This window comes from Sinocyclocheilus anshuiensis, unplaced genomic scaffold, assembly GCF_001515605.1.
Source record: "Sinocyclocheilus anshuiensis isolate Anshui unplaced genomic scaffold, SAMN03320099.WGS_v1.1 scaffold1159, whole genome shotgun sequence".
Classification (NCBI taxonomy): Eukaryota; Metazoa; Chordata; class Actinopteri; order Cypriniformes; family Cyprinidae; genus Sinocyclocheilus; species Sinocyclocheilus anshuiensis.
In genome coordinates, this window is record NW_015547700.1 from 256,366 (window position 1) to 270,151 (window position 13,786).

The 13,786-nt window shown below is 38.1% G+C and overlaps 3 protein-coding genes across 4 annotated transcripts in view; 1 reads left to right on the plus strand and 2 right to left on the minus strand.

Moving 5' to 3' along the window:
* The window catches only part of LOC107703893 (heme oxygenase-like), a 4,948-nt gene extending 3,347 nt beyond the window's left edge, over positions 1–1,601 (plus strand). For both annotated transcript variants that reach the window (XM_016506698.1, XM_016506697.1), the window contains 4 exons: positions 98–313; positions 406–678; positions 1,193–1,241; positions 1,325–1,601. In XM_016506698.1, the coding sequence (XP_016362184.1) occupies positions 98–313; positions 406–678; positions 1,193–1,241; positions 1,325–1,452 (666 nt within the window). In that variant the 3' untranslated portion in view covers positions 1,453–1,601. The remainder of the gene's footprint in view (positions 1–97; positions 314–405; positions 679–1,192; positions 1,242–1,324) is intronic.
* Positions 1,602–1,751: 150 nt separating this feature from the next.
* Positions 1,752–10,692, minus strand: mcm5 (minichromosome maintenance complex component 5). Its single transcript, XM_016506696.1, has 16 exons — positions 10,304–10,692; positions 9,608–9,734; positions 9,172–9,300; positions 7,988–8,160; positions 7,650–7,805; positions 6,278–6,447; positions 6,026–6,197; positions 5,830–5,941; positions 4,538–4,681; positions 4,361–4,426; positions 4,072–4,248; positions 3,868–3,980; positions 3,660–3,788; positions 3,373–3,515; positions 2,362–2,489; positions 1,752–2,250 (listed from the first exon to the last, which is right to left on the minus strand). The coding sequence occupies exons 1-16, from the start codon at positions 10,471–10,473 to the stop codon at positions 2,149–2,151; spliced, it is 2,211 nt and encodes a 736-aa protein (XP_016362182.1). The 5' UTR covers positions 10,474–10,692; the 3' UTR covers positions 1,752–2,148.
* Positions 10,693–11,536: 844 nt separating this feature from the next.
* The window catches only part of LOC107703894 (2-amino-3-ketobutyrate coenzyme A ligase, mitochondrial-like), a 10,154-nt gene continuing 7,904 nt past the window's right edge, over positions 11,537–13,786 (minus strand). The window contains exons 6-9 of the mRNA XM_016506699.1: positions 12,839–12,921; positions 12,511–12,682; positions 12,093–12,214; positions 11,537–11,986 (exon numbers count right to left, since the gene is read on the minus strand). Coding sequence (XP_016362185.1) covers positions 11,835–11,986; positions 12,093–12,214; positions 12,511–12,682; positions 12,839–12,921 — 529 coding nt within the window. The 3' untranslated portion in view covers positions 11,537–11,834. The remainder of the gene's footprint in view (positions 11,987–12,092; positions 12,215–12,510; positions 12,683–12,838; positions 12,922–13,786) is intronic.

Genomic DNA, 13,786 nt, shown 5'->3' on the forward strand with positions numbered 1-13,786 from the left:
AATTATCCCTTAATACATCAGAAGTACAGCCACAGTAATCTTTTAAAGACTAAAAGCTAACTTTAATTGTGTTAAACATGTAAATGTATGTTTCTAGCTCCTGCTGTGCTCTCTGTATGAGATCTACCGAGCCCTCGAGGCAGAGCTGGACAGGAACGCCGATCATCCCGCAGTTCAGCCCATCTACTTCCCTCAGGAGCTGGCCAGACTGGAGACTCTGGAGCTGGACCTGGAGCACTTCTTCGGACCCCACTGGAGGAAGAGGATAACAGTGCCTGCCGCCACTCACAAATACACCCAAAGACTGAGAGAGGTGAGTCTGGGAACGATTTCTTTAAGGAAATGAAACTGCATTTACGTTCCAGTGACTCTCATTGTAACTCTGTGCTCTTGGTTCTCCTTTAGATTGGCAAGAACAGCCCCAATCTTCTAGTGGCACATGCATATACGCGCTATCTTGGTGATTTGTCAGGAGGACAGGTGCTGGGCAAAATCACCCAGAAGTCCTTGGGACTGAGTGGGAACAAGGGAGTTTTCTTCTTCTCGTTTCCTGGAGTGACAAGCGCCAACAGATTCAAGCAGCTGTACAGGAGCAGAATGAACAGCATTGAGTTAACAGAGCAGCAGAGACGGGAAGTGCTGGACGAGGCCACCAGAGCTTTTGAGTTCAACATTGAGGTGAGCATTAACATCTTACACTTGTATGTATAAAATTGATCCTTTTATTTAGCAAAGATGTATTAGTTTGATCAAATGTGACAGTAAAGTTATTTGTGTTCGATTTCTATTTCAAATAAATGCTGTTCTTCGAACTTTCTGTTCATCAAAGAAACAAATGTATCAGTTTCCACAAAAATATTAAACAGCACAACTGTTGTCAACATTGATAATAATAAATGTTAAGCATCAAATCAGCATATTAGACTGATTTCTGAAGGATCATGTGACACTGAAGACTGGAGTGATGGATGATGCTGAAATTTCAGCTTTGCTTCACAGGAATAAATTATGTTTTACAATATATTCAAATAGAAAACATTTTAAATTGTAATGTTTCACAATTGTACTGTTTTTACTGTATTTTTTGCTCAAATAAATGCAGCCTTGGCGAACTTGACTGGTCAAAAACATTTTAAATCTTGCCAAGCCCAAACTTCAAAGGTTAATGCAATGTATGTGCCATTTTCAACAGGTTTTTGATGATCTTCAGAAAATGCTGAGCATCACAGAGGAAGCTTCAAGTGAGTTTCACGAAATACAAGTCATTAAATGCTTTGAAACAGTAACTATATGAGATAATGATACCATTTTGCTTTTTGTTTAGGTGGAAAAGGAAATGACGTCACATCCAAAACTCAGTCAAAAACCTTCTCCAGCTCTCCAGCGCTTCAGTTCGCATTGGGTGTGGGAATCACTTTGGCAACGGTTGGAATGGGAGTTTATGCATTTTGATGCGTAGAACTTTTAATCCTTCAAATTTTGTAACATCTTAATATTATGACGAGATAAAATCTACAGGCTGATCTTTAACACACACTAATCATGGATATTATAAAACATGCACCCAGTAATAAATCAATTACATCTTCAATTAATTTAAATAATTGAATTTTCAAAGTTTTAGAAAAAAAATGTTTTTCTTTAAAACTTGCACATTTTTAAAACGCTCATCTACATTTGTAATTGCTTTCTATGTATTTCTGTGAAATGCAATAAAGCTATTTTTAAATTCAACACTGATTTGTCTTTTTTTGCTAAAAGAGACACAAAAATATTAATTTCTTAAATGCTTTGTTTCCATACAAAACACGTCCATATCTTTAGTTTGACACAGAACTGACAATCAAATTAGATTTTTAATGAAACCTTTTCCACTAAGAAACCACATAAAGACAGTAAAGCATATCGTCACTATGGTAACATACTTGAATCATACCAAGCTTTGACTGAGCAAGATGAGAAAAAATTCTCAGCAAACAGTAGGAATGATAAGCGGGACATTTCTCCAGCTATAAAGTATCCAAACAACTATGTACAATAAATCGGGATTGTATATCATTTTTGCAGTGGCTTATTTCTGCCTTTAGATGCCCATCAGATCTCAGGTTCTGCTGACCGAATAATGTGAGACAAACACACAGCATCTGTCTACTTGACCCTGTAGAGAACCTTCCTCTGCATGCGGTGCTGCACTTCACCTCTCCTCATCATCAGATGAAGGACTTTGTGAATGGCGTGTTCTGGATATTTCTGTTCAGAGGAGAGGAGAAAAGACATTTTATATACACGACGCATGAACTAAAATAGTGATTTGAGAAGTTTGCCAGGTTGTGAGCAGCTCCTGGGCCAGCTTTAACTCACCTGTTTGGTGAAATCCTGTATGATGCTGTGTTCAGACACCTGGGAGCCGATGGCGAAGCGTCTCTTCAGCTGTTTTTCTATGCGAGAGATCAGCTCCTGATCCTCCTGAGTGGTAAATCCTTCAACACCTACAATCAGACAGCACTGCTACATCAGACTCTCCAGATACATTTATAGAGGCTAGACAGTGCAGGGCTAGTTTTCTATGATGGACTGAACATCGTTGGTACAAATTCCACTTTTAAATAAAATTTGCTGCCTAACATAGCTGAGGATTTGTCAACTTGTGAGAATGATTTTAAGATACAACGGGCTGGAAATAATAACAAAATAAGTGTAAATGATTGTTCAACAAACATTCATTCATGAATTTATAGCTATCAAGCAGTTTTATTACCCTAACATAATTATTTGCACCTTGTTAATAAAATTATGAATACTTTGACCCAGTACCACTCAAAGAATATAAATGTGAAATTAATAAATCAATTATCAATCTATGTAAAATATATAATTATTAACTGCAACATTTGGCAATACATTTAAAAAAAAAAATCAGTTTATTGCTTTACAATTTTAACTAGTTTTATATGGTTTCTAAAAAAATTATATTTATCCATCTGAAAAATGACTTGTATTATATTTTATATATTATTAATTAATGTGATTCATATGTGATTGACATTTAATATGATTATTTTTTATTGAATGTAAAATGTTTATTTTTTGGCAACATATTTAAAAAAATTCAACATTCATTTTAACTACTACAATAGTTCTAAAACTATATATTTGACTTATATATAGTTATATTACTAATATATATATATATATATATTCAAATAAAATATTTTAATATTATTTTTGAATTTAAAAAAATGTATTTAGTTATCAATTAACCTGACTAAAATAATTTTATTCTTAAGTGGCAATCCTAGTCCCCCATAAGAAATCTACCCGTGATACGTAATACTGCAGTTTATTCTCGGCCTGAAAGACCAACACACTCACCGGAGAGACTGCCGGACAGAGCCGCGTCCAGCGTGGACACCTGGAAGAGTCTCAGAGCCTCGTCCACCTCTTCCTCTCCAGCGATGGGCTGCAGCTTCATCTTAGCGAGAGACTCTGCAATGCGCACCACGGCCTCAAGCTGCCTGCAGGACGACAGATCACCAACCATTAAATATCAACAAGTATATACTGTAAATAATTCCATAACTACATGCAGGATGTAAAAATATACATCTAGGAACAAAATGAGTAAAGACAAGTGTCACAACACTGAACTGAGTGGTTACCTGACAGTGATGGGGATGGACACACGTCTGTCGGTCTCTCTCTCGTGTTCCTTCGCTCCGCTCCTCATCACCACGTATCTGTTCTTCAGTTTCTCTGCGGCCATCGCAGACAGACGGGGTCCACATTTCCTGTTTGTGAGTTAACGCATTTTCATTTTGATAGACAAACATGGATGAACGATATTTCACACTGTGTTTAATGACTTACGCTCTGCAGTAGGCGACGTATTTCTTCAGCGTGGCCAGAGGAATCTCTCCCTCGACACCCTCCGTCTGCGTCTGAGCACTCATGTGAACGTTCATCACGTGCCGGGCCAAAGTCTTAAGAAAAACACACGGGCTTGTGCATTAGTTCATATAAAATCAAACTCTTCAATGAGATCCATAAGCAGTGGTTGTTTTGTTCGCCCACCATGTCTCGCTGTTGGTCATGATGGTCTTTGATGATGAAGATCATGTCAAATCGAGACAGAATAGTGGGCATGAAGTCAATGTTGTCCTCTCCTTTTGTATCATCCCAGCGGCCGAACACCGAGTTGGCAGCGGCCAATACAGAGCAGCGGGAGTTCAGAGTGGTGGTAATGCCAGCCTTCAGGTAAAAAAACAAGAGTTAATCAAAGAAATGGATCAGTCGAGACCGTAAGCTAAAGAAATAGTGGATTTCTATTGGTCAATGCAATTAAGTAAAAAAAGCCTGGTACCTTTGCGATAGAAATGGTCTGCTGCTCCATGGCCTCATGGATGGCGACTCTGTCATCCTCTCTCATCTTTTAAAAAAAGAAGAACGCAATAGTTTAGCATAAAGCTCAAAGCATTTCATAAGACTGCATGAACACAACATGTATGTTCAGGAAATTCAGATTGCTTAGAAGTCCAACCTTGTCAAACTCATCAATGCAGACCACTCCTCCATCAGCCAGCACCATGGCACCACCCTCCATGACGAAACCACGAGTGTTGGGGTCTCGCAGCACTGAGGCGGTCAAACCAGCTGCACTGCTGCCCTTACCAGACGTGTAGACCTAACACAGACGAACCACATTCACTTTAATGCAGATTCTAGGAATCATTTATGTAAGTGAAGACTAATTATTTTCACACACTCATACACAATTTATCATTATATAATTACAAAAAAATCTATAAAATTATGTTCCAACACATACTGAAAGTCAAATTACATATTTAAATATACATACAGAGACACACATAATTTAATACTATATTATTATATAAATATATAAAATACACTGCATGTCCAACATTAAATATTTATAATACGACTTATGGCATGTAACAATATGACATGCATTACAATATAAAATATTATAAAATATAATGCATGCCACATATGTATATGTGAATGTAACTTTGCCTTAAATATATAGACATACTGTACATACATGTGTGACCATGGACCACAAAACCAGTCTTAAGTGTCAATTTTTCAAAATTGAGATTTGTACATCATCTGAAAGCTGAATAAATAAGCATTCCATTGATGTATGTGTTGTTAGGAACACATACACTATTTGTCCGAGATCCAACTATTTTAAAATCTGGAATCTGAGGGTGCAAAAAAATCAAAATATTGAGAAAATCGCCTAATAAAGTTGTCCAAATGAAGTCCTTAGCAATGCATATTACTAATCAAAAATTAAGTTTTGATATATTTAAGGTAGGACATTTGCAAAATATCTTCATGGAACATGATCTTTACTTAATATCCTAATGATTTTTGGCATAAAAGAAAAATCGATCATTTTGACCCATACAATGTATTTTGTTTATTGCTACAAATATACCCATGCTACTTATGACTGGTTTTGTGGTCCAAGGTCACATATGTGTTTAGATTTAACGGCATGTACTTTTTTGTAATATATTTTATAAAATGTAATGCATGTCATCATTAAATATCATAAATATTTCATAGGACGTGTAATATTGTGTGTGTGTGTGTGTGTGTGTATATATACACACACCATAAGTGTTAAATTACAAAACATAAGTTATTACAAATAATTTTTGTTCACTAAACTTTCATAGTATTGCAAAGGGCAGCAAGAACATTTTTCAAAACATCTCTTTTTGTGTTGCACGTATGAAGAAATTCATACGAATGACATGACGGTGAGCATATGATGGTGCATCTTTGTCTCAGTCTTACCCCAATCGGAGAACATCTCTCCACAAACTTCAGCAACTGAGACTTGGCTGTGCCTGGATCTCCCAGCATCAACAAGTTAATATCCCCTCTGCGTGTCAAACCATCAGGCAACCTAACAAAAACAGTTACACGCAGATTAGAAAGATGGCAAAAACACACAAGCTGGAAAGAGGAGGCAGTTTCTATGTTTTCTCACCTCTTCCTGGAGCCCCCAAACAGAAGGCACACTATGGCTTTCTTCAGGTCGTCGCTACCGTAGATGGACGGGGCCAGAGAGCGAGCCAGCGAGTCATAGACGGAGGGAGAGGAAGCAAGAGCCCTCAACTCCTCTTCCTCCTGAGGAGAAACTGAACCAGAGGCTCCTCGGCCTGAAAGCCAGTGAGAAGGACATGAGAATGGCTAAAGAGAGATACTGTTTTCAACCAAAACAAATTCCCCACATGCTCACCTGCTCCCTCAGTATCCACTTCAATGCCGACAACGCGCAGGTACGCTGATCGGATGCCCACACCTGCTCCCTTATCGCGACCTTTGGCCTTGGTCTGCGCCACCTTCTTGATGGAGTAGATGCCCATGACGGTTACTCTGTTGCCTGGTACTACACGGTCACATAAGTACCTGGGAATGGAAAAGTGGTAAAAATTAGGGGCTTGAAATCTCACGATTTGATTTGATTTATGAGGTCACTGTTCGATTTGAAACTGATTCTTAGTTTAGAATCAAATTTCGATTCAATATAATAAAAATACTACCAAAAAAAAAATTATAATTTAGTCATTAAATTAAATTAGAATAATAAGACATTATAGGCTGTTACCAATCAAATTAAATCAGTATCAACAAAAGTCATCTTTGCACTGCAGAGATGGAACAGTATCTGAAGTGGCATTTAGGTATATTTACGGTTTAATGCAGTTCAGAGCTGGCATGAATGCATTTACTAAATTACAGCTGCATTAATAAATTCATGTTCTAAAAATAAAAATGAGTATTGAAATGTAAAATTTAAACTAATTCAATTACACTTTAAATATAAAACTAAAACCTCCACTAAGTGGCAGGAAAAATCCCCGTCTTAAAATAAAATATGTATCTTGAAGTTCACTAAGCTCTTCAAAGAATATATTTACCTAAAAATGAAACATCCTTTACTCGCTTACCCTCATGTCGTTCCAAACCTGTATGCATTTTTCTTTCTGCAGAACACAACAGTTTCGGTTCCCATTGACTTCCACTGGATTGTTTGACCACACAATGGAAGTCAATAGGAACTTAAAAAGTCTGGTTACTAACATTCTTCAAAATCACTTGCTTTGCATTCCACAGAAGACAGACATACTAGTTTGGAATTACATGAGGCGAGTAAAATTAGGAAAATTTTCATTTTTGGATGAACCATCCCTTAATTCAAACCATTCATTCAAAACAGCTGATGCATTCAGAAACTAAGCATGTAACTTGTTGAATTTGGAACCGCATACTAACATGCTACTATTCTGCATTAAAAGACACAGTAAAAGTATTAAGAGTAGTATGCAGTTTCCAATTCACCAACTGTCTTTATTAAGCCATTGAATCACTCACTCAAATTAGTTCAGACACAAACTCATTCAGTAACAAAACACAGCTGTCTGTGGCTCAGAGATGCTCAATGGTTCTGCTCCAGCTTTGCCTAGAAATATTTTTAGTTGACATTCGAACAGCTTCCTAATGAATTCTATTCATATTGCAGTGAATGCATGCACTCAAGGCGTCACATTAACAGTTTACAGACCAAAAAAACTGTGTATCAGTTCATTGCATCATGTGACAACTTGTACCTGTCGCAGTAGAGCTGCATGTGTCGAGGCATCTCTCCGTGTGGAACGGCATCTGGAGCTTCCTGCAGACGCAGAGTTTGGAAATCCACACACATGCATCTGTCCGGAATAATGAAATACGGATCCACGGGGCACTTGACACGGCCCCCCTGCTCACTGCGGGACAAAAACAAACAAACATGATATTGGTATAAACACTTGCTTATTCTCTGTATCAAGACATATGTGCTTGTATTCAAGTTCACTGTCATACCAGCACATACAGAGTTAGTGCTACACTATTTCTAAAAGGAATGAAGCCGGTTAAAACTAAACTGAGTATTTTGCAAAATACTAACGTGTTGCATTTGCGGGGCAGAGCGTAACCCTGCAGTCCCGGTGGCAGAGGAATGTTACTGATAACCGCTCTGCATCCACGGCACTGAAGACACACTTTGGTGGCTTTGGCCCTCACAGCCGTAGAGGATATGATTATACCGGGAATCTTGACGAGACGAGACACCTGCTCCGACTGCAAAAATATGAGAGAGGCAGAAAAAAAAAACACAAACTTAATGTAGGGGTATGAACGTGGCGCTCTAAGGCACAAAAACACTTCAAGTTAGAGGCAGAGTAAGCAAATATGTCGCTATGCATCTGTTTTTATTTTGAATGGTCTTGTTAAAGGGGTCATATGATGCTTTTTTTAAAGATCATTATTTTGTGTATTTGGTGTAACAGAATATGTTGACATACTTTAATGTTCAAAAAACACATTATTTTTCAAATACTGTACATTATTGTAGGTCCTCTATGCCCCGCCTCTCTCAAACACTTCGTTTTCTACAAAGTCCCTCCTTCCGACAAGCGCAGTCTGCTCTGATTGGCCAGCTGACCCAGTGCATTGTGATTGGCCAAACACCGCAAGCACTCGTCGGAAATGTAACGTCTCTTACCATAATTGTGAGCTTCATCTTTCAAAATAAATGTAAAGACAGAGCCCGAAAGGGGAACAGAGTCACGTGACAGACACAGTGATGAAGCTGGTATGTGTTTGCAGCACACAAGCCACGGTTAAGACAGCTGACTCCACTGTGATGTGACACACTCACTCGGTCGTTCATAAAATGCATTGCTGTTCTGTTGTAAGTAATCTTAAAGATTCCTAAATGCATCTACTTTCGGAAGGCCAAATAAAGTGCTTTTGCTTTCGCCTTGAAACACACAGCGTCTCCCTGACATGCTGCATCAACACTAACTGCGGTTACTGAAACCACACCTTCTTTCTTTGCCTGAACATTTGGGCGCATTATGCAAATATTCCCACATAGTGAGGTAGATATGTGGGGGCGTGTTAGAACGAGCCGTTTTAGGGGGGCGTGGCAGAGTCTTAACTTTGATAAAGTATATCTCTTTGGTTTTGAGACTTTAGTCTTTGCAACTTCAGGGATCTTATCTATGCACAATCAGCTTGTAACACTCCAAAGAGAAAGGAAAACTTGAAATCGCATCATATGACCCCTTTAATAGTTTATTTCCTCACTTTCAGGTTACGGATGGAGGCCGGGTGGGCGTCGCTCTTCAGCATGACCTGTATGTCCTGTACAGTCTCTTCTCCTACTGGCCGCGGACGTGTGACCTCATCAGCCACTTCCTGCGCCGCCTCCTCCAGCTGTCAATCAATCAATGTCAAATCTAATAAACAGCTGATGTTCAAAAGGCACTTAGCATTTCATAAACACAGCATCTTGGAAAGTCATAAAAACTTGATAATAAATTAGTCTGTAATCATCTGAAAATAGAGTATTACATTAACTGTGTAAAAACATTGTATTTCTTAGTTTAAAACAAATATAACAAAAGATAATTACATAATTACCATAAGTAATTACTTATGTATGCCGTAAACAAATCCAACTCAACTTCAGTAAGACTTCCAATATTTATATGAAAAGTTATTTTTGTAATTCTGTCCTTACCAAAGGCAAGTTCTCAGTAGGAAGTTTGTACAGACAGTCCGACAGATCTTCATCAAAACTGGCCAAATCCTCCATCTCCACCTCAATCCAGTACTCTCCCAAAGTATAGTGCCTCTTGAGTTCATCTCTGAAAACACAATTAACAGTGTCCTAAAGTACTAAAACAATATAAACAGATGAAGATGTCAAACTCTGTTTAATAAGTTACATTGTTCACTGCATTAGGGAAAACGGAGTTGGGAAATCATTCGTTTAAAAACGAATCGGTTCTTTCGAACAGATTCGCATTGAACCGACTCAAAAACGATTCCCCGCTTCGCTAGCGCCATCAGTCATTTGCTCTCAGAATTTTTTTTTTTTTTTTTAGTTTAATATTTGCACATAACATATTTAAAATGATGTACCCCAGCAAATACGTGATAAAAACCCAACATGTAATGAATCGATTCAACTGAATCACTAAAAAGAACAATGCGTTCACGAACCGGACATAAGTTAAAGGCTAATCTGCAACAAATTTAACACGGGCTAAATGAAAAACAATCTCGATCGGATATAATAATAATGACACAACTAAATGAACTATAAATACCAACTATGAATACCAACTATAGGTACACGTTGTGCAAAACGTATTCTGTCACTGTGCAAAAAGAACCACCAGAAAGCATGAAAATACATCTGATATCACAGTACCTGTATTTGTAGGTGAATCCAGTGCGATCGGTGCCGACTCTGAATTGTCTCAAAAACTCTCGAAACTTTTTTTTGATCTGGCTGCGTTTCACGACCCCCTCATCGCCGATGCCTTCCCCTCCTCCAAAACTGTCACTATAATAAACTCCTGGATCATCAAATCCCGACATGCTGTTAATATTCAGATTCCTTGCAATAAACGGTCAATAAGGTATTACTTAAGTGATGTCAATGCTCAATTTAAATACTGCTATAACGTTCTGTAGGTCAGAAGCAACAGCGAGCTCTCCGCTGCAACACGCGCACTGGCTTTCGCGGCAAAACCTCTAGCCCTGCCTCGCGCTGAATTCAGACCCCACCCTCACTGACTTTTCCGTCCCGCTTATTGGTCCACAAGGCGTCATGACGACATACGTCACGAAAAAGGTGGAACCAAAGTGGAGTACTGGCGGGAAAAATACAAAGCAAAGTGCAGGGACCGGAACTGGCTGTTCTGATTTGCGCGGAATTTCAGCATTGTTGAAAGGAGATTTTCAGGCTTACAGTTCTATCAACAAAACCTTATTTATACAAAAATAAAATAGAAAATAGTAATCAAACTGTAAGGTTTTAAGAGAAAAGTCCAATTACACAAATGTCTAGAGCTGGTTTAAATTCTGCATTGGAGTTTTAGTGTAGAGAATAAATTTCACCATTTTCCAATGTTATCATATAATTGTTACAGCAGTTTGGTAAACAAGTGAACTCAAAACCAAGCTGACATGTAGAATACAAAACTTAGATATGAAATAAAAATAGATTTGAGCTTAAAACTCGAACGGTGTTGTCAGGACAAAAGTTTTACATATAAATGTCAGGTTTTAAATGTTATATTAATGGGCCAAAACAATGGTTTGACATGTATATTACCTTTTACATTTGAATGATTACATACAATAAATTGTTTAGTGTTTTTTAATTGCTTTACTATTCATGTCAGTCTATAATAGGCTGTGTCATAATGACAGGTTTCCATTGTGACAACATGCCCCACTGTTGGCATATAGTTTGAGAAATTGTTGCATGGACATTGCACTGTACAAATGGGCTTTTCGTTTATTCAATATTAAGATTTGGGTCTGATTTTATACAGCTGTGTAAGGGACAGTATATCTCAGGTCTTGTATTTGTTTTGAAAGTAGTGAATTTAAGTAGTCAACTACCTTCATGTAAATAATCAGAGAAGGCATCAAATGGCATAACCTTTTTATTTTTACCCATCTATGGACAGTTGCAGCATCAGCATGATCTGTATAAACTTGCAAAGAATGCTGATGAGACATGTCTTAACTGAAAAATGTCAAGACACATTTGGTATATAGCTGGTGTAGAAGACTGCCCTAAAAGAAGCAACTATTAATCTTAAAGAAAGTCATTTATAAGATATACAAATATCCTTTGACCTTCACTGATCTCAGAAGCATTTTTGCTATGATATGTAACTTAAACCTCACTCTAACAGTCCACAACTTTGTCAGTTGTGTTTCGGACATTAGGAAATGACACCATGCTTCCTGCCGGTCTGTATGAAGGCATCTACAGTACGATCAATGTCCTCATCAGTGTGAGCTGCAGAGATCTGGACTCGAATGCGGGCTTTTCCTTTGGGAACGACTGGGTAGGAGAAACCGATCCCATACACTCCTGATGACAGAGAGAAAAACATTGTTTTAAACAGGCTGCTGGGCTTGCATCATTTATTTTGTAGCAAAACATTTAGATGGACTATTATACACGTCTGAATTCTAACCCAGTTTTAGCATATCATCAGCCATAAGTGAAGCCAGACGAGCGTCTCCTAGCATCACAGGACAGATGGGATGAGCTGTGCCAGAAATGGTGAACCCTGCCTGTGTCATGTTGTTTCTGAACCTTTGGGAAAGAAGAAAAGGCGCACAATAGACCATTGTTCTCATTAGCTCAATGAACTCCAAAAATCCTTTATTCTTAAAAGCATTCCTACTTTCATACTGAACCAGCAAAAGTCAGCTCTTTTTGTTTTGATTGCAATGTCATCCCAGATAGACTGCTGCTTTGAAAAGCAGACTCTGTTCGTTTTAACTCTGCTGCTTATCTTCGGTCCACAAAAAGAGAGCAGTAACGCAAGCTAAAGGGTGTAACTGAATCTATAAATATCACAGAGCGCCCACTCCCCCCTCCGATCTCACCTCATGGTTTTAGCTGCCATGGACTGAGCGATTTCATTGGATGCCAGCAGCAGTTCCACAGCACGGGTGGCACAGCCCACCACAGGAGGAGGGAGGGAGTTTGAAAAGAGGTACGGACGAGACCGCTGTCTCAGAAGCTCAATCAAAGCCTTGGGTCCGACGGTGTAACCACCTGACAGAGAATTAGAAAAATATACATTTGAAAGAGCTAAAATTGCTCCAGTCTTATTAGCAAAGGAACTTTGCGATTTTATTTATTATTTTGCCTGACATAGCAGCTTGACTATGTAAAACTTTGCTTCAGATGATGTCTGATATCTATACGCACCAGCAGCTCCTCCCAGTGCTTTTCCCAAAGTGGAATTCACAATGTGCACCCTGTCCATCACTCCCAGCAGCTCATCGGTTCCTCTGCGGGAAATAAATGCATGAACATCTACGTGCAATGTAATATAATATGACATAATACTTTCTTACACAGTTTAAATAAGTCTTTATACATGAAAATATAAAACTCTCTTTATATTTTAGCTAAGATGTGGATCTCTCTGAAGCGATTTTCACATTAGGGGGTCCTCGGTTCGAGTCCCGGCTCGTGGACCTTTCCCGATCCCAACCCCCTTCTCTCTCTCTCCCACTTCGCTTCCTGTGAACTAACTGTCCTAAAAATTTCGCCATAAAGGAAAAAAAACGCCAAAAAATAAATCTTAAAAAAAAAAAAAAAGTATTAATTAAGAAACGATAAAGCCATGAATCAAACCAACCAGCTTGATTTGAACCAAAAAAAATGCAACATGTATTTAACGACTTTAATGACAGAACTACAATCTCATAATGCATTGCAAACGACAACTGAAATAAAAACGATTCATAAATGTTGTTTTAAAGCTGTTAATTACACATATAGAAACAATGCATTTTTTGTTTATTGCTAAATATTCATACATGTTCAAATATTTAAATAATGTGTGAAGGGAGATTCACTATCATGTCATTTGCAATGCTTATTTGTCGCTACAGAGCTCTTTGCACAATTTGCTTGTTTTGATTTTCTTATTGTTGGGGCTTTCTCTGCAGAATTATGGGTAAGAAGGGAGATTGTCATTTGCAATGCTTATTTGTCGCTACAGAGCTCTTTGCACAATTTGCTTGTTTTGATTGTTTTGATTTTGGGGCTTTCTCTGCAGAATTATGGGTAATGTAGTTTTTCTCCAAAAATTTCACTGTTAAACATGATTATTTAAATATTAAGTTTAAATAATATGGGCTGATGACT